The following is an 18,162-nucleotide window of genomic DNA, read 5'->3' as shown; positions in this document are numbered from 1 at the left end:
TGTGCAGCCTGCGGAGGTGGGTTTGTGGGCAGGGCTGCTGGCCCCTTCGCTGTCTGGAGCCCTCTCCTTTGCGGAGAGCCCCTCCCCAAGGGGAGCCCTGTCCATCATGGGGGGCCCCTGTGCCGTGGGGAGTAGTGCTCGGTCTCTCTGAATCCCTCAGTGCTCCGCAGGGGACCCCAGGAGCCAAGTTAGAAGCTTCCCAGAAAAACCTGAGGGCTGGGCCAGCCTCTGAGGGGCTGAAAGTTCGGCAGGAGGGTGCAGGGGCGTCCTGGTCCTGTCCTTTTGTGATGGAATAGATTGATCATCACCATTAAAGATGGTTCTCACAGTTGCCTGCAGCAGCCCTGCTCTTCTTTACAATCTCGAGTGGATTTTAAATGGGATGGAGATGGGACATTATGCTGTCTCGAGGTGGCAGGAACTAGTGATAACTGATAACTCTGCCTTCATACATTTTCTGTAAGAAGCTGAGTTCCATTTGGGCTGACAGGTGGGGAGCTCAGTTCACCAGACAAAGCCATGCGGCCCAGTCCCCAGTCCTGTCCCTGGTGCCCACAGCCCACACAGATCGCCGTGCGCATGTCGCCCCACACAGATTGGCTGTCAGTTCTGTGCTCTTGACGACCTTGCCTTCTGCTCCCCAGTCCACTGCTCACCCAGTGAGGCCTGCGTCTCTCGTTATGGGGCTGCAGGGACAGTCCAAGTCTGAGGGTGGGGATCACCAGGGGGTGCCCTGCGGTGGGGGTCTGCTATGCCAGGCCATCTCCTCCCCTCGCCTGCCCCGGGCTCTGAGGCTGGTGCTCGTTGGATGATTAATGTTCCTGCAGGTGGTCCGGAGAGATGGACTTCCCAAGACACAGGCCGTGAGTACCAGTCAGTGGGTCAGGACTGCGAGACGAGCTGTTTCTTTGCAGGACTCTGCCTGTTGTGGGCGGGACGTTTCCAAGCCATTTCCGGACATGTCTTGTGTCTGGCCCCCCCGCCTACCTCCAGCGGTCCCCCAGTGGCAGGTCTTCTGCTCAGGAACAAAGCCAGGACGGTCTCCGTCACACACAGGAGACCCGCAGCATCTTTCTACTGGAGACAGATGTTAAGTGTTGCCTTGAGGATGGAAAGTGCACCTGCTGAAGCTTGTCACCCTGGGGCTGAGTTGCATTTTACTTGCTTTCCTTGCGAGAGACATGGACACACCTCTTGGAATACCGCCCAGTTGGGTGCTGTGAGTCTTCCCTCCAACACTGGAGGTCTCTGTCCTGTGGGCACGTGTGGTTTCAGAGCAGGTGGCAGTGGGAGCAAACACCCTTCCCCGCCATGGCCCCCATCACTGACCTTGGTACCCTGTTACTGCCCACAGCACTGACCCTGTCACTGCCCCCCACCTCCCCTCATCACGGCCACACTGGCCTGAGCGGTTGGGGGCAGCAGGGAGGCGGCCGTGACATTCCCTGTGTTCATACATAACATAAAATAACCAAGGGAGTGGTGCGAGCAGTTACTCCTTAAGAAGCTGAGACCCCAGTGGAAGAGCTGCCTCCCCACTTGGCCCCAGGCCCCCACCCCAGCTCCTCTGCAGTTTTGGCACCAGGAGTCCGTGGGGTCCAGAGGCCTCCTGGGCCCCGGGAAGGTCTGGAGACCCAGATGGCCAGGGCTTTGCTCCTGGGAGAGGCCGGTAAGGGGTGAGCGGTGGACAATGGTAGCTGGCTCTCCCTGCCCCACCTTTCCTTCCTTCTCCCCCGGCCCCCAGACGTGATTTTCCTTGGTAATAAAAAGAAGGAAAGGAGGAGAGAATGAGATCTGGCAAAACTGTGAACAGCCACGCCCTGTCTGAGCACCTTGGCTTCCGGTGACCGGTTGGTCCGCGGCGAGGACTGTGCCAGGAACCCTGGTTAACACGAGTCCAGCTGCAAGTAGAGGAAACCAGGAAGAAGGGGGCCCCCTTTGCCTTGTTTATTAGCACCGTGTCCCTGAAATAGCGCAGCTTGGAGAGCTGAGGGGATTTGTGCTATGTTTCCAGCACCGTCTGAATTGGAAGAAGGACACAGTGGGGTGACTTACTGAGGGTGTGGAGGGTTTGGCGGCCGGTGGGGAGGAGGGTCAGGGCCATCTCTGGTCCAGGCGCGGCCCTCTGGCTCTGGCCACAGTGAGATCTGCGAGCCAGGCCACGCTCCGGGCACCGGGGAAGCAAAACACAGCAAAACCAGATTTGCCCTAATTCAGCCTCCCCCTCAGTCTTCATGGTCAACAGTCAAGTCGTTCTTTGACTGAGCGTTTCAGTTTCATCAGAGGGACAGATAAGACTCTAGAGCGCACACGAACTATGAAAAGTCTCCACTTTTCATTTCATCCTTCTCTGTAGTGTTTGCATTTTTCCCAGATGCAGGTAAGTACTCTTTTTCCCTTGTCAGTACGACTATCTGGTGACACTTCCTGATCTCCTTTTTGTGACTATCTGCACATATGTGAGCTTAGTACATATGATGACAGTCGGGGCTGCGCCCCAGTAGAGCAGCTGAGATGCGTGATAGTGCCGTGCCGGGGGGATGTGAGGGGCTGTGTCTCTCCAGGTTGCTGGTGGGAATTTGAAATGGAACGACCACTAGAAAGCAGTTGCGCAGTTTTCTTTAAAAAAACTAAACATACGCTTGTCACACAACTCAGCAGTCTCACTCTTGAGCACTTATCCCAGGGAAATTAAAACTTAGAAACCTGCACACAGCGCGATTCACAACAACCCCAAACTGGAAACTACTTCAGTGTCCTCGGGGGGTGGACGGCTGAACAGGCGGTGCTGGCTCCGCGGTGGGACTGTCCATGTCTGTCACAGCTCTGGTGGGTCTCAAGGACATTTGCTGAGTGAAAACACCCCGTCTCAGACTGTCTCGTGCTGCACGACCCCACATCTGTACGTGTCTCAGTCAGCTCGGTCCTGATGAAGACGGAGAGGTCCCAGCCTGGCCCTCATCCCAATGCCCCCTAGAGCAGGGTGGGGGTCAGCCGGCTCCCGGGAGCCTCGCGCCACCACAGTTGGGAGGCACAGCGCCAGGGTCTGGTGATGGCCACCTGGCACGTGGGCACGTGGGTGTTTCCGTCCTTGGGAACCGGCAGCCAGCCCTGTCCTCCCGCTGTTCACAGCTGTCTGGGGGCGGGGAGGTGCCCGGCAGAGGCCGGGTCGCTGGTGTGGAATGTTTTCTGGAGCTTCCAAAGGGCTCTTAATGTGAAGGGCAGCGAGCCGGCAGGCTGACGTGTGGGAACCGGGAGTGACCTGCGGGAAGCCCCCGCACTGCCCCTCCCTCCCCATTACTCCCCCACCTCCCGGTTTGTCCCTGCTCCCAGCGTGCTCCTGGCGGCTGTTCCCACGCTCACCCGCTCCCCATGGCGCTCCCAGCCGGGCTGCGCCCCCCACTCATCCCCGAGGATGGAGAGGTACCCCCTGCGGCCCGGAACGGGGTCCTCCCGGCCCCCAGCAGTGAGGATGAGAGGGCTGTGTCCAGGCTACAGCGCAGGCAGAGCGACGTCCAGGTCTACAAGGAGTTTTGTGACTTTTATGCGAAATTGTGAGTGTCCCTCCCCCCCCCGGGGGGGCTGGGAGGTCACTGCCTTGGGTTTGACCCCTGGACCTTTAGCAGGCACTTCCCAGGGCGAGGGTGGCCGGGCGGGCGCTGGGCACACATGCCAGCCTTAGTTGGACCTCCTACGTGAAATGTAGAAAGAAGGAGATGCTGCCGAGAGCCGACAGGTCTGTGTGGGCTCCTGGTTGCAGTGCGTTTCCATGTTGTGATCTCGGAATGACTGCAGGTCTCCAAGTTGTGGATCAGGAGTTCAGGGGAGTTTAGCTGACCTGACGCTCTGTTTCCACCTGTCTCTTCTGTGCGTTTTGGCAACAGCTGTCACTTGTCTTCACAAAGAGCTCGTTTGACAGTAATCAGGCAGTTATTACACTGTAACCAAAATGCTTGGTAAACTCTCAGCTTGGTAAACTCTTCTGGGTTTTCACATTTGCATTTTAGTGCTAGAAAATTCGTTTCACATACTTTGAGAAATGAGGAGGTTGAATAACGGAAAGCTGGATGACACCACATTTTCTGGGTGCAGTTCATTTGTGGACGAGGTCGGCTGAAACAGTTACGACTGGACAGTCATGAAGACTGTGCTCAAGGCTCTTACGTTCCCCGACACGAAAATCCTTTTCTGAAGAATTAGTCAGTTGATCATAACTAACCAATGACAGCTCATCGTCCATGGCTTTTAAAAAGAAACTTCTGTCATCTGTCTTAAGTGTGACAGTCTAAACAACACGCAGGTCAGCGTGGGTCTGTCAGTTCACAGCTGGGGGACGTTGGGGATGGCGCGGTTGGAGGGACGTGGCAAATTTCTGCGTCTTCCACTCAGTGTTGCTGTGAACCTAAAACTGCTCTAAAAAACAGTCCATTAAAAAAATAAAAATACACAGTGCCAGAGGGTCAAAGACAAGAGGCAGAGAAATGCGAGCACTTCAGTAGGTGGGTGGGAGTATTAATTGGTTTGTTTTCTGAAAGTTTCCTCTAATACTGCCTCCCTTCTTTTCCTGCTTGTTGTTAAAATGAATCCTTCTTCGAAAATCTGCATTACTTTATCTGTAAAACTAGCTTATTTTTCCCGTGTGGGGAAAACTTCATGCTTATTTTTACAAAGTGTCTGCTACCTTCTAACTACTTGGGTATTTGAACTTGAATATAAACAGTCTGCAGTACAGCGAGTATGAACAGGTCAGTTATACACGTTTTGATCGTGGGGCGCCTTTACAGTCTTAGAAACTTTTAAGGTCTCCAAAGAGCTTTTATTTTATCAAACATGTACAGTATTAGAGAATAAAACGGAGGAAATTTTTAAGTATTTGTTAATTCATTTAAAATAACAATAAGCATATTATACATCAATAATAAATATTAATACTGTTTTTTTTTATGAAAAATGAGTGTTTCCAAAACGATAAAAGCTTGGTGTGAAGAGTGGCACTGTTTTGCATTTTTGCGAATCTCATTAATGTCTGTCTTAATAAAAGACAGTTTCCCTTGCATTGGTTTTACTGTAATATGTTGTTTTAGATGAAGTGTATGAAGAAGATGCTCTGAGGTGCGGTGGACGGGGGAGGAGCCTCCCCCCAGGTGCGGTGGATGGGAGAGGAGCCTCCCTTCGAGGTGCGGTGAACCAGGGAGGACCCTTCCAGCCTGAGGGAGTCTCTGATCTAGGAAATAATGATTCAGGACGTTCTGGGATTTCTTCTTTTGTAGCATTTTTGGGGTTCTATTAAAATCATCGAGAATTTGGTGACTCTTTTGAGAGGGTTTGTATTTAACAATAATGCTTTATATTTGAGTAGCATCTTCTGGTTTCCAAAGTGGTTTTATGTACCCTTTCTTATTTCATCCTCAGAATAGCAGTAAGAACACAGGGCAGCTGCGGGCTGAACCGACTTCATCCAGGGACACCTGTGGATTTTGGCTACGCTTTGGAGAAGGGGGCACAGAGCTTCCCAGAGCTTTGCTAGAACTGCCCCAGTTCATGTGGCTTATGGAAAAGCCAGGGGAAGAAGGGGCTCTAGGGATTTCCCTCCCCAGCCCACGGTCATTTTGCAGTAACAAAGTAGAAAATTTGATTCAGCGTGAGGCTTGGGCTGGGCTTGCCAAGCTGTGAGGCTGCCTCCCTTCCTTCCTTTTTTTGGTGACGTTTTACTGAGTTTAGCTTGGTGTCGGGTTGTGACCATGGTACGTCTGCATGGAGTACTTCTGGCTGCAAAGCCGGAGCACTGCTCCGTGAGGCGTCTGGGGGAAGAGGGCAAGGCTGTCTTCTCTAGGGGTGGGGCGGGGGGACATGCACTGTGAACACTTTCTGAAACAGCAAGGTGTATAATCTGACAGAACAGGGGAGACCCTCGTCCCACCTGCCTCACAGGTTGGGCAGTGACCTCACGAGGTGGGTTGGTTTGATGTCTGGGTGAGCAGAAGCCACCCCTGGAACCCGACACAACAGGCAGTGAATGTGCTCTGAGTGGGCGTCTGAACATCTGAAAATAAATTTGCAAGTTACAGAGCTGGCTGGGCCCATGCCTGCTCTGCTAGGGGATGGTCGCCCTGAGGCTGCCCAGAGACAGAGCCGTTCCTTCTGTGAAATCCAGAACAAATACGCTCCTGACTCCAGGCTTGACTGTGTCCCCGAGGGTTAGGTGGATGTGGGCCGTTTATTGACCAGGGGCGGTCACCAACCAGGGGTCTTGTGGTTTCTCTCTCCTCACCTGTCCCTCTGATGTCCTTCCCAGAGTTTGACACGGACACTGTCACCTGGCTGTGGCTCGTGGGTGGGGACCTGGGTTCCAGGTCTGTGTCTCCCACTAACTGAACAGCTCTGGGGAGTTGGGCTCCTTGGCTCTGAACCTCTGCCACCACCTGTGAACTGATGTGCACAATGGAAATTCCGTGGCTTTCGGATGCATTTTGTGGTATTAGTGTTCAGTGTGTGTTTTACCAGCGGGAGGACAGGGCTAAGGTACCTGTGGTTTAAGACCCGAGTCCTAGCAGGATCTGCCACAGGATGGGCAAGTCTGGAGTCCTGCGCAATTTAATCAGCCTCACTGGCCCTGGTCCCGCAGGCGGGCCATGAGCAGGAGGGACCAGGGATCCGAGGGGGCGGCGAGCAGGGTGCCGGTGACCTGGGGGCGCCACATCCTGACCTGCTCTGCGTGTTGTATTGCAGCAACATGGCCAACGCCCTGGCCAACGCCAGCTGTGAGCGCTGCCGGGGCGGCTTCGCGCCCGCCGAGAAGATGGTGAACAGCAGCGGCGAGCTGTACCACGAGCAGTGCTTCGTGTGTGCCCAGTGCTTCCAGCAGTTCCCGGAGGGCCTGTTCTACGAGGTGGGTCCAGGCCGCATCCGCCCTCCCCTTCCCCTCGCAGTCACTCCCAGTGGGGCTGCTCCTACCCCAGGCCCCCTCGCCAGCCCTGTAGCTGCCCCTCTGCGGAGCATCACTCCCCACCACCTCCACAGCCCACCTCTTGTCTGGAGACTCCATTTCGGTGGGGGGACCTCGTCTGTATCCAGCTCTGCTCTGTGTTTTCCAAATCCATGTTCTTCCTGATCCCATGGGTATTTACCACCCGGCCGACACTTCTTTGTGTTTGTTCAGACCAGTCCTGAAACCCCCTTCCCACATCTGCTTTTGGGACTGGTCTGGGAATGAGCCGCCCGTGAATCCAGATGCTTTTGTGTGTGTGTGTGAGTGTGCACGCACGTGTGTGCATGGACATGTGTGGTCAGCCCCACGCATGTTAGTGTGTGTTACCCACGTGTGTGTCTCTGGGGTGATTTGTGTACACACACTTGTGTGACAGTCAGAGATAGCACTTGTTTGATTTCTTCTTTCGAGCAGATTCTAAGTTCCCCTGTGTTAGGAGCCATTTCTGAGGAAGGAAGGGTAGTTTTTAAAGGTCATTAGTCAGTCAGCTGTTTGCCTGTCAGTCAGCATTTCCCACAGAAACAGTGACCCCGGGAGGGGCTCCCGGCCAGCCTGCGGGAGGCTGCTTCCTGTCACGGGGATGTGAAACGCAGAGCCGAGTGTGTCTAGGGACGAGGCTCTGGAGTGTGCATTGGGGAATGCTGTTTGATTCACTCAAACACGCTTTTTCAGCCCCTGCTGTGCCCCAGAAACACACATCCCCTACAAGAACTCCAGCAGTAGGAATGGAGTCTCTTTTTCTGTCAAGGGTGATGGCTTGTGACGGGGGGGAGTGACAAGGGACAGTTTGGGTGGACGGAAGCAGAGGACGAAGGCAAGGGGTGGGGGTGAGGGACCCCTGAGGCTGTGGGAGGGCAGGGCTGTGTGGGTGACGTGAGGGGCAGCAGGGGGAGAAGGGGGTGGGGGTGTAGGGAGCCTCACAGAGCCCCCCAGTCTCTGAGCCTGTGACAAGGTCAGACCCCAGAGCACGTTTAAGGGACTCATGGGAACTCGCCTCTTCTTCCTGGAGACCCACAGGTGTTGAAGCGTCCTGACAGCGGGAGAGTTGTAACACAGACGAGTTAGAACCTAGTTTGGTCCCCTAGTGTCCAATATGGGTATCCGTCCCCAACATAACCTTTTCAGATCTAAGGCTTTTTATTGAAGTGGGTAATTATGGCCAAGGCCCATCCACCTCCAGTACAAAGAATATTTGTAAAATGTCCAGTCCTGGTGACATGAGCAGCTGGTAAACGCCATTTCCAGGGGGAGTATATGTCCAGCCCATGGGCCCTAACACTGACCGTGGGGCCACCACACTGGTTCCTAAACTTGACTTCATGGCATTTGAGATTTTCTCCAGTAAAACGATTATCTTAATTTTTTCTGCAAAGAAAATGTTTCGTGAAATTAAGTGGGACCAACAGTCACCAAGTGACATGACTCCAGCCAGGTTACGGACGGGATGGACTGAACGAATGGACCTGTGGCCAGGCCACCTTCTCCAGCTTGGCCCAGGACACGCCGGGGGTGGGAGTCTTGGTTCACACCTCAGGCTTCTTTGTTTCTCAGTTTGAATTTCCCAAATGGGACCTTTTTTCCTATCACAAATGCATAACAGGAAAGACCAGTTTATGGTGAGTGATTTAATGGAAAGACCTTTTACAGAGAGGTTTCTTCCCTCATTTCCTCCAGTATGGGGTCCTGATTAATCAGGAAGCCGAAACCCGGGAGGGGAGACCAGTTGGGAGCCTTTCCAGCCGTGGAACTCACAGCCACTTACTGCAAACCAGTGAGGACTTGACGCACTGCACTTGAAATGAGACCATCAGCTCAGTGTCCAACTGTGAGCTTGCTTTCTTTAAAGCAGCAGAATTCTTTTCTCCCCCATAGTGAGTCTTCACAGAACTCCAAACAAAACTTAGAACAGTTAACAGCAGGGCTGTTCTTGGCTGAAGTTCACCCTCCTGGTCCCTGCAAGTGGTGGGTCCCAGACTCTCAGCATTTTATTAAAACACTACTCATTTGGGGCACTAATATTTCTTATTCTATAGGCCGATTGTATGTTATACCGGTGTCGGTTGCAGCGTGAAGTTGCCTACAAAGGCAGATACTATTCATGGAAGCTTGATTCCTCCAACTGGATGATTTCTGACTTTTCTTCCTTTTACATCCTAGAGTTTTATGTTTGGTCACTTCTCCACACTGTGGAAAGAGGCAGCTCCTTGGAGCAAAAGGAGCTCCCGCTCTGGTCATCCTCACCAGGGACACACCCCGGGCCGTGCAGGGCACTGCCGTAGGGATGGCTTCAAGAGAACTCTCTTCTGAACCTGATTCTGGTTTCAAGGAACCAGTTTCTGGATTCTTCTTCCTAAAATTGATAATATTCTTGAATTCACGTTAGCACTCACCCTCCCACTTGCCAGAAGAGAGGGATCTCCCTGCGGTGAGTTCACTGGGACACCAGTCAGAGGAGATTTGGCGGCCCTAACCCACAAGGCTTCCGTCTTCCCTGCCGTCTGTGCTTTCTTTTGAGACAAGCCTGGCTTGGGGCCGTGCTGAGTGCTCTGTGGGCAGGTGTACGGCTCATGTAAGAACATGGGCAGACAACTGTCTTTTAGTACTTGGCCGTTTCATCCCCTAATTTCAAAAGGACACAAACTTCCAAAGCAGACAGCGCAGGGGAGAGAGGTTGTGAAGGGTGAGTGTGTCCCGAGCCCCAGCAGAGCGTCCACAGCAGAGCAGGTGCGAGACTCCAGGCCCTCAGGACAGGCAGCCCCCGGGTCAGCCAGGCTGGGGGCCACATCGGCGTCCTCGCCCCCACCGCATGCTGCCCGTCGGGATGCCCCTCACCTTTCCTGCCTCCTCCTGACAGCACAGCACACATGCTCACCGCTGGGCTCACCTTCGCTTTGTTTTTTCAGGTCGTGTGTGTCTTTCTCGTTCATTAAATGCAAAGCACTGCTCATTGTTTCTTTACTTTTTCTCATTAAACTTTTCAGTCATGGGCCTCAAAATTCTGACAGGTTTTTGGTCAAGTCATTTCCATTAAAAAGTACTGATTTTAAAAACTAATGACTTACACATGCGCACACGGGTCCACAAGGCGTTCGCCTGTCCTGAAGGCTCAGGTGCGTGGCTCTCATTGACCAGCTTTTCAGTATTGACCTTCAGTGACGGTGGAGACAGTTCTGTCTCCCCTCCCGCTGATCGAGACTGGGTGGCAGGTACAAAGTTGATCCTTCTAACTAAATTAATGGAGTTATTTCTGAGCTCTTATATTTTATTTCTTTTTAAAGTTACTGCTTAAAAGCTCAATATCAGATTTCTGTGTATGTACATAATATGCATTCAGCAAAGGAGCTTGTCTCCTTGTAAATAACTTCTACTTTGGGCTGCATATTACACTGCATTTTGACCAGATATGGAGTGATAACATACTGGTCTATTATATTCTGTTTGTAACTTTAAAAAAGAGATTCATTAAATGTATTAGAGATCATTCATCTGAATTTAGAAATGAAGTAAGACTTTTTTTCTCACACAAAATAAACCTGCTTTACCTGGAACGCCAGTTTAGCTGTGGTGGATACTTTTGATAAACTGAATGAGCTGAAGCTGCAGCTCATTTCAAATAATTGAGGAAATTGAATTGACAGCTGGTGCATCATTAAAAATGGGTTCTGATAGTCAGTGTGTGAGTTTTGACATATAACTTCCAAGGTGCTCGAAGATTCAAGGGAAGACATTACATCATTCCCGTGACTTATTTATGTAAAAAGGATACAGGCAGCCCCCAAAACAGAAAATAAAGCCTAGGGCTACTGTTGGACCCTGAGTTTTCCAGCAGTAAGTCACCTTTATCTGCAGATGCATGACATAATCATGAGGGTAAAGAACATACGCTTTTCACGTAAATAATTAAATAGTAAGTTTAGCATTTGTAACATATTTATGTTTCCATCACTTATGTACCAATCATCACTATCATGATAACTCAGACCAGGAGAAAAAGGACATTAACCTTTAGGGCCTTGTGGATTCAGAAATTAAAACAAACTTTAACGTCTCACTAGATAATTGCAGAGAAGTATAACAGGGTGATGTGTTAAAGGCATTAGTGTGAAAAGTGCTGTGGTAGCATAAAGCCTCCTGGAAAATGAAATGCAAACAGTTCAAGGAGAGAAATGAAGGATAAACCTTCCAACTGTTAGAAAAGAATACGTTTATTTTTTAAGGTGCATTTTGGTCTCACTTAAAAACGTTTAAATATAAAATATGACAATATTGACTATGGATTTTTTTTTTAATGTGGGAAGGGGTTTGTAAGTTTGTGCACATTTTCTGGGGGAGAGGGGTCTGTACCTGTCCTGGGATTCATCAGGGTGGAGCCTGTGAAACAGTAGTCGGGCCCCAAGGTGCAAGGTGTGGGTTTCTGGCGCCCACACGGAGGTATCTGGAAGGGACGAGGTTAGGCCTGCTCCACAGATTCCGGGAGAGCTGCAGGTTCCGGGCACAGCTCTCAGCTCAGAGACACCCTGCTGCGACTCCGTGGTGTAAGGACATCCCTCCCGTGACGATTCCCTGCTGACAGTTGGCGGTGCTTTGTGTTTCAGTTTGAAGGGAGGAAGTACTGTGAGCACGACTTTCAGATGCTCTTCGCCCCTTGCTGTCATCAGTGTGGTAAGTCCGCTGCGGAGCCCGCAGGACGGTCAGCACAGTGAAGGTGGGGACCTCACTCACTCCCCTGGGCTCCAGCCCCGCCCCAGTGAATAGCGCCGAGATCCTTCATCAGCCCCCGTCCCCATCACTAACAAACACTGACAGCCTGGAGGAGCGAAGCCCCAGAGAACTGACCCCAGGGAGAGAGAGCTGACCCCAGGGAGAGAGAACTGACCCCAGGGAAAGAGAGCTGACCCCAGGGAGAGAGAGCTGACCCCAGGGAAAGAGAGCTGACCCCAGGGAGAGAGAACTGACCCCAGGGAAAGAGAGCTGACCCCAGGGAGAGAGAACTGACCCCAGGGAGAGAACTGACCCCAGGGAGAGAGAGCTGACCCCAGGGAGAGAGAACTGACCCCAGGGAGAGAGAACTGACCCCAGGGAAAGAGAGCTGACCCCAGGGAGAGAGAGCTGACCCCAGGAAGAGAGAACTGACCCCAGGAAGAGCACTGACCCCAGGGAGAGAGAACTGACCCCAGGGAGAGAGAGCTGACCCCAGGGAGAGAGCTGACTCCCGGGAGAGAGCTGACCCCAGGCAGACAGCTGACTCCAGGGAGAGCTGTCTCAGGACTGACAGGACGTCTGTTCCATGAACCCCTGGAACAGTCTTTCCCTGTCAATGCCCCAGGCTTAGCGTCAGAGAGATGCCTGCATGTTACCCGCACCCCTACCTTGGCCTCCAGAGATGGAGACACCAGGAACAGCACTGAGAAGGTTGGACAAAGGAGCATTTAAGTACACATTACAAGAAAGTGAGTTTCCTTTGTGAGTTGCTGAGGACGAGAGATCATCCAGCGTCTCGTCTGGGAAAGGCAGGCAGATTCAGGGATGTGGTGAAGCAGCTGCAGAACCAGGACCTGATGGAAGAAAACATTTCCCAGTGTGGCGCTCCCGCAGCGGGCACAGCAGGGGGGTGCTCGCGAGTCTGCCGTCTCCGAGCGCGACGGGCTGCATCGTCTGTGTCACTTTCCGCAGGTGAATTCATCATTGGCCGGGTCATCAAAGCCATGAACAACAGCTGGCATCCCGAGTGCTTCCGCTGTGACCTCTGCCAGGAGGTCCTGGCTGACATCGGCTTTGTCAAGAACGCCGGGAGGTAGGCGTGGTCCCCTGCCAGCAGGGCAGGCAGCTCCCAGGTCACCGCGCCCTCCTGGAGTCACTGCGTTCTCCCCAGGGCTGCAGGCAGCTCTGGGATCACCGCGTCGTCCCAGGACTGTTGGCGGCTGCCGGGTCACTTCGTCCTCCTGGGGTCACCGCGTCCTCCCAGGGCCACCACATGCTCCCAGGGCCACCACGTGCTCCCAGGGCTGCGGGCAGCTCTGGGGTCACCGCTTCCTCCCGGGGCTGCGGGCGGGGTTCCTGAGGCTGTGGCACCGGCGCGTCTGGTGCGCGTGCTGGTCTTAGAGGTCCCCACACTCCTGCACAGGGGTGCGCGGCTGCCAAAGGGGGTTTCTTAAGGATCAGCCTGATCATCTCCGTTGGAATAAATAACTTGTCATGTAAAAAGTGATGGCTTGATTCTGCTCTTTCAGGCACAGCAGTCATTTTTAAAGAAATGATTTCGTTAATTTCTTTTCAGAGGTATGGGAAGCATTTTTTTACTTATTAGGAAGAACCTTAGATTTAAATGAAGGGCTCTCATGCAGCTCTGGCTCTGTCTGTACAGACATCTGTGCCGCCCCTGCCATAACCGGGAGAAAGCCAGAGGCCTGGGGAAGTATGTCTGCCAGAAGTGCCACGCTCTCATCGACGACCAGCCCCTGATTTTCAAGAACGACCCCTTCCATCCAGACCACTTCAGCTGCGCCAGCTGCGGGTACTGCCAGGCTCGCCTTTTCTCTCGCACAGGTGGTGGGAATAGAGGGTCAGGTTTATCTGCAGTATTTCTGACTTTTAATCAGGAAAACCTTAAACCTGTAGAAGAGTCAAGAGAATGAGTAGAGAGGGTCCCGACACACCCTCCATTCAGTAACCTAGTTAGCAGTGTCCACACCTGAGTGTGTGTGTGTGTCCCCGAGTGCACGTGCAGGCACCTTCAGTCAGTTCACAGTGGAATATCCCCAGTTACCCCCCAGACTTCTCCGTCACTAGGTTTTCCAGTACAAGAGGCCCCCCCAAAAAAACTTAACAACGGTCTTACCTTTGTTCATACACAACTTTCATGGTTGTAATAGGTAGAGCTTTATCTTAAATTGCATGTGTTTACTTTTGTTTTATTTACATCTGAAGGGGATTTTTTTTCCTTCAGAAACTCAAGATGAATTTTTAGGCCATGAGCTTTGGAATTTGTTGTCTGGTGTGAAAATGTAAGGGAAGCAGAGACTCGGCTGGTGTTAACGTGAAGGTCCACACTGTGTTCTGGGGGTGGGGAGGTGAGGAAGGGCAGGGTTCAGTTTGTGCCTTATCTCATTTTCCTGCCTGCCCTCCCTGCTCACTTTTCACTAGCCCGCCTCCTAAAGAATCTTTTAAAACATGAAATGCATCTTGTTTGGGGCCGTCTCTGGCTGCCTGCTCGCTCACCCGGAGACTGAAGATAACGGTGCACTTCAGCACTGGAGGAGGAGCAGTCTGGGCCGGCATTTGTGTATTTTCTGTTAACCTGTAACTGCCCCTGCAGCTTGTCCGCCAGCGCTAGTCAGTGGAACAGCCCTGCAGTCCTCGATTACTTTGTGGAGAGCTGGTGTCTGCGAGCCCGTGCTCAGCACTGGGACCGCCCTCCGCAGCCCTCTGAAGGGGACGCATGGGCATGACCGGCATGGCGTGTCGCCTGGCCCGCTCACACGTTTGTCACACGTGTGATACTCGTGTTCTGACCAAACCCCAAAGCCTATGCGAGCCTGTGGGTCAGGCTGCTCTGATCACCTCCGGGGGTAGCGAGGAAGCCCAGGGCTTGTGGGAGTGGCCCCTCCTGGGGGGCGCTGGCCACACTGGCTGCCCCTCCCTCTCGGGGTGGTGCTCAGCTGGCGTCTTCCCCGCGGACAGGAAGGAGCTGACCGCTGACGCCCGGGAGCTGAAGGGGGAGCTGTACTGCCTGCCCTGTCACGACAAGATGGGGGTCCCGATCTGCGGCGCCTGCCGCCGGCCCATCGAGGGGCGCGTGGTCAATGCCATGGGCAAGCAGTGGCACGTGGAGGTGAGTCCTGTGGCGTCATGCCGCCGTGCCTATGGATGAGCAAGGTTGGGAGACACTGGAGAGTGAGTGTGGGCGTCTTACTGGCCATCACCTTGGTGGGAAACGAGGACCATAGACTGTGCACTGATCTGTGGTCCCGGCGATGACACAGGCAGTACTTTTGTTCCTGGATCCTGGAGGTGAGAGGTGTCATCGTCCAGTCCAGCAGAGGCCTCCGTGTTCGCTCTGCCCTTGGTCTGCTGTTCAGCAAGGCCCCCAGGCGCTGGAGTGAGTGCCACAGGGCTGCCTGGGGCCAAACGAGGTCACTGCCTCGGGCTTTTGTTTCTCCTCTGAGGCTTTGGGGCTTTGCTGCATCAAGTAAATAAGACATGGCAATCTGCAAGTGACTGAATGCACTTTCTTTCAGCATTTTGTTTGCGCCAAGTGTGAAAAACCGTTTCTTGGACATCGCCACTATGAACGGAAGGGCCTGGCGTACTGTGAAACCCACTACAACCAGGTACTGACTGGGCTCCCGGGACGCGGCGTGTGCCTGCAGGAGTGTGCGCTTGGCAGCATCGTAGCTGCAGGGAGAGCTCGTGGTCTGTAGAGGTTTGCTGTTAACTTTTTATCTGGAAAATCATTCTGGACTCACGGAAAGGTTGCAAAACAAAAACTCAAAGAAAACCCTGTTATGTTTTACTCAGGTACACTATTTGCACTTCCTGCTGTCTTTGTAAAAACACATGCTTACATAAATGCACATTTCATTATATGCAAATTTATGCGTACACAGAAACAAATACATGCATATTTTTTTCTGCAGCGTTTGATGAGAAGTTCATGGTCCTTTGCCCCTAAATACCTCCGGTATATCTCCCGGGAACATGGAGCTCTCGTGTGTGCCTGGTTATTGGTGTTGATCACTTTAATCTGCTCATTCCAGTTCTGTCACTTGGCCCAGTCATGTCCCCTCAGCGTTTCCCCACTCCAGTACCAGACCCAGGCCAGAGTTTTCCTGTTCCCTTAACTTCCCGAAATCTGGGACATTTCCAGAGCCTTTTTTGGTTCTGAGTCATGATGAACTATTTTCATTGGAAGAAGTAAAAACTCACCCATGAACTTTTACTCATTTCTTCTAGTAATGGTAGATTCTGGATTGAGTTAGCCAGCTTCTTGTTTTTAAGTGGTACAGGGAGCTGAAATCATAGTAAGTGCTTGCCATTCTGATACTTAGTGGTAACACACCTTTAATTTTTACCATTTTTTTCTTCCATTTTCAGCTGTTTGGTGATGTTTGCTTCCACTGCAACCGTGTCATAGAAGGTGACGGTAAGGCTCTGTTGGGATCTTTATGACACTGTTTTGACAGACACTCTTGGGTGGTGTGAAAGCTGGAGAAGGTTGTTTGGGGTGTGACCGTTATCAGCCCCTTTTCTCTTCCTTTGGCGTATTTCCACGTGATCTCCAGCAGTGAGATGAGGGTGTCCTGGGGGCTGGACTGCTGCCCGGGGCCAATAACACCCAGGCCAGGCCGCAGGGCTGTAGGTCTGCTCCTGTCCCGTCCCTGGGACTGTATTCCGCAGACAGTGGAGAGCAGAGCTGCTTAGGAGTAGGGGGAAGAGTGACTTGAACCCTGCAGACACCAACACCTGGCAGCTGTCTGTCGGCGGTTCCAGGACTTGCCACCCTGGACGGTGGACTGACTGGGGCGGGAAGGAAGCAGCTGTGTTCGCCAAAAGTCACCAGCACAGGTGCCAGAAACTTTCTGGCAAAGTTCTGAAGGTTCCTGTTTCCAGCCCGCTTCGTGGCTCTCGGCAGACAGCCTGATTCAGGAAACGCTTTCTGAAACACTGGCCACCTGCAGTTTGCGAGAGGATTAGTTCAGGGGAGCAATCCGAATCCTTAGTGCCTTTGAAAATAAGTCTCAAGTCCCGCCTGCCAGGGGGAGGGAATGGTCGAAGGAAGCGCTTTCCTCGGTGTCGGCTTGGGAGACAGACTCAGTACATTGTCTGGACTTGGTTTTGTGTTACTTGTCTATTAGCCCATGTCCTTTGCTGGCCAGTGGTGGGAGGGACAGGCAGTGGGCGAGCGCCTGGGAGTGGAGACCGGGACCTGCCATCTCTGGGCCTCGCGGGATGCTCAGCGGAGGGAGACAGTTAACTCCAGATAGAGGCTGGGTACCTTCCTGAGGGGGGCTTCCGGTTGTGGAAGACGGAAGTCGAGTGCGTGGGTCGTATGCCTTTTACTAACGTGAAGGAGTGGCCTTGATAAGTCGATGCCCAGGGTGGCCGGCCTAGTAAGTAAAGGTGTGTGGTTTCTGGCGCTAACTCTGCTGCGAGGAGGCCCCTTGGGAAGCAGCTCCCCCGGGGCTGGGGGCCTGCGAGCTGCTGGTGTGGGCTCCCAGCTCAGGTCCCAGCGTCCGTGACCGCCTCTCCCTCCCCCTCCTCCCAGTGGTCTCCGCTCTGAACAAGGCCTGGTGCGTGAACTGCTTCGCCTGCTCCACCTGCAACACTAAATTAACGCTCAAGTAAGTCCTGAGACTGGAACTCGGGGGGAACCGTGTGCACGTGCCCGTGGAGCTGAGGGAGAATGAGTGGTCCTCTCTGCTCCTCCCGCCCCGCCTCCTGCAGGGGAGGTGCTCCCTTTAACTGCTCGCTGTTCTTTCTTCTGTTCCTTCTCTGTCCTGCGCGAAGGGATAAGTTTGTTGAAATTGATCTAAAGCCAGTCTGCAAACACTGTTACGAGAAAATGCCAGAAGAATTTAAGAGGCGGCTTGCCAAACGGGAGAGAGAAGCAAAGGATAAGGACAAGCAGAAAAAGAAAAAGCCCGTCTGTCTGTGAGCTTTCCTGTCCCTCTGCCATCACTTCTGCTGCTTCTTTGGTCAGTCCTTTCAAATATGCTTTTGTTCTCTGTTCATCTTTTGCTTTTGAAGTTTATTTCTCCTTGTGTTGGTAGCCGCCAGAGATTGAAATAGAAGTATCTTTCCTGTTCAGAGTTTACCCTTTTGCATAATTACTAAAATATACACTTCGCTGAGGTCCCCGCTTAATATTGGCTTGTGCTCCACTGATTTCCCTTCACCTGTAGACTGTCTCGTCTCTGTTTGAAATCACGATGTGGTGCACATTTCTCTCTCTCTGTCTCTCTTTTTAATGGATTCGAAGGGGAGAATTTTAATCTCTTAATAGATACTGGAAAAGCTTTAAAATATTTTTGTCTGATAAAACCCTTGTTTTTGGTTTCTTTGCCTAAACTAAAATAACTGGTAAATCCAGTGTTACATGCTGAGTTCTGTGTTGAACTAAACCCTTTGGGCACGTCTCACGTCTAACAGGGACATCTGATGTGCGTAGTAAGCCA

General features: G+C 52.6%; 1 protein-coding gene across 6 annotated transcripts in view; it reads left to right on the top strand.

Moving 5' to 3' along the window:
- LIMS1 (LIM zinc finger domain containing 1) overlaps positions 1-18,162 on the top strand; it is a 74,211-nt gene that overhangs the window by 51,954 nt on the left and 4,095 nt on the right. The window contains exons 1-10 of one of the 6 annotated variants that reach the window (XM_072951214.1): positions 3,337-3,554; positions 6,730-6,889; positions 11,584-11,650; positions 12,662-12,782; positions 13,353-13,502; positions 14,669-14,819; positions 15,226-15,318; positions 16,082-16,130; positions 17,253-17,328; positions 17,495-18,148. In XM_072951214.1, coding sequence (XP_072807315.1) covers positions 3,373-3,554; positions 6,730-6,889; positions 11,584-11,650; positions 12,662-12,782; positions 13,353-13,502; positions 14,669-14,819; positions 15,226-15,318; positions 16,082-16,130; positions 17,253-17,328; positions 17,495-17,642 — 1,197 coding nt within the window. In that variant the 5' untranslated portion in view covers positions 3,337-3,372 and the 3' untranslated portion in view covers positions 17,643-18,148. Of the gene's footprint in view, positions 1-3,336; positions 3,555-6,729; positions 6,890-11,583; positions 11,651-12,661; positions 12,783-13,352; positions 13,503-14,668; positions 14,820-15,225; positions 15,319-16,081; positions 16,131-17,252; positions 17,329-17,494; positions 18,152-18,162 lie in introns of those variants that run through there. The other 5 variants (XM_072951215.1, XM_015248856.3, XM_072951217.1 and 2 more) reach the window with 5 other exon arrangements.

The sequence above is a fragment of the Vicugna pacos genome, chromosome 28, assembly GCF_048564905.1.
Source record: "Vicugna pacos chromosome 28, VicPac4, whole genome shotgun sequence".
NCBI classification, from domain to species: Eukaryota; Metazoa; Chordata; class Mammalia; order Artiodactyla; family Camelidae; genus Vicugna; species Vicugna pacos.
This window is presented reverse-complemented; position numbering and strand designations above follow the sequence as displayed.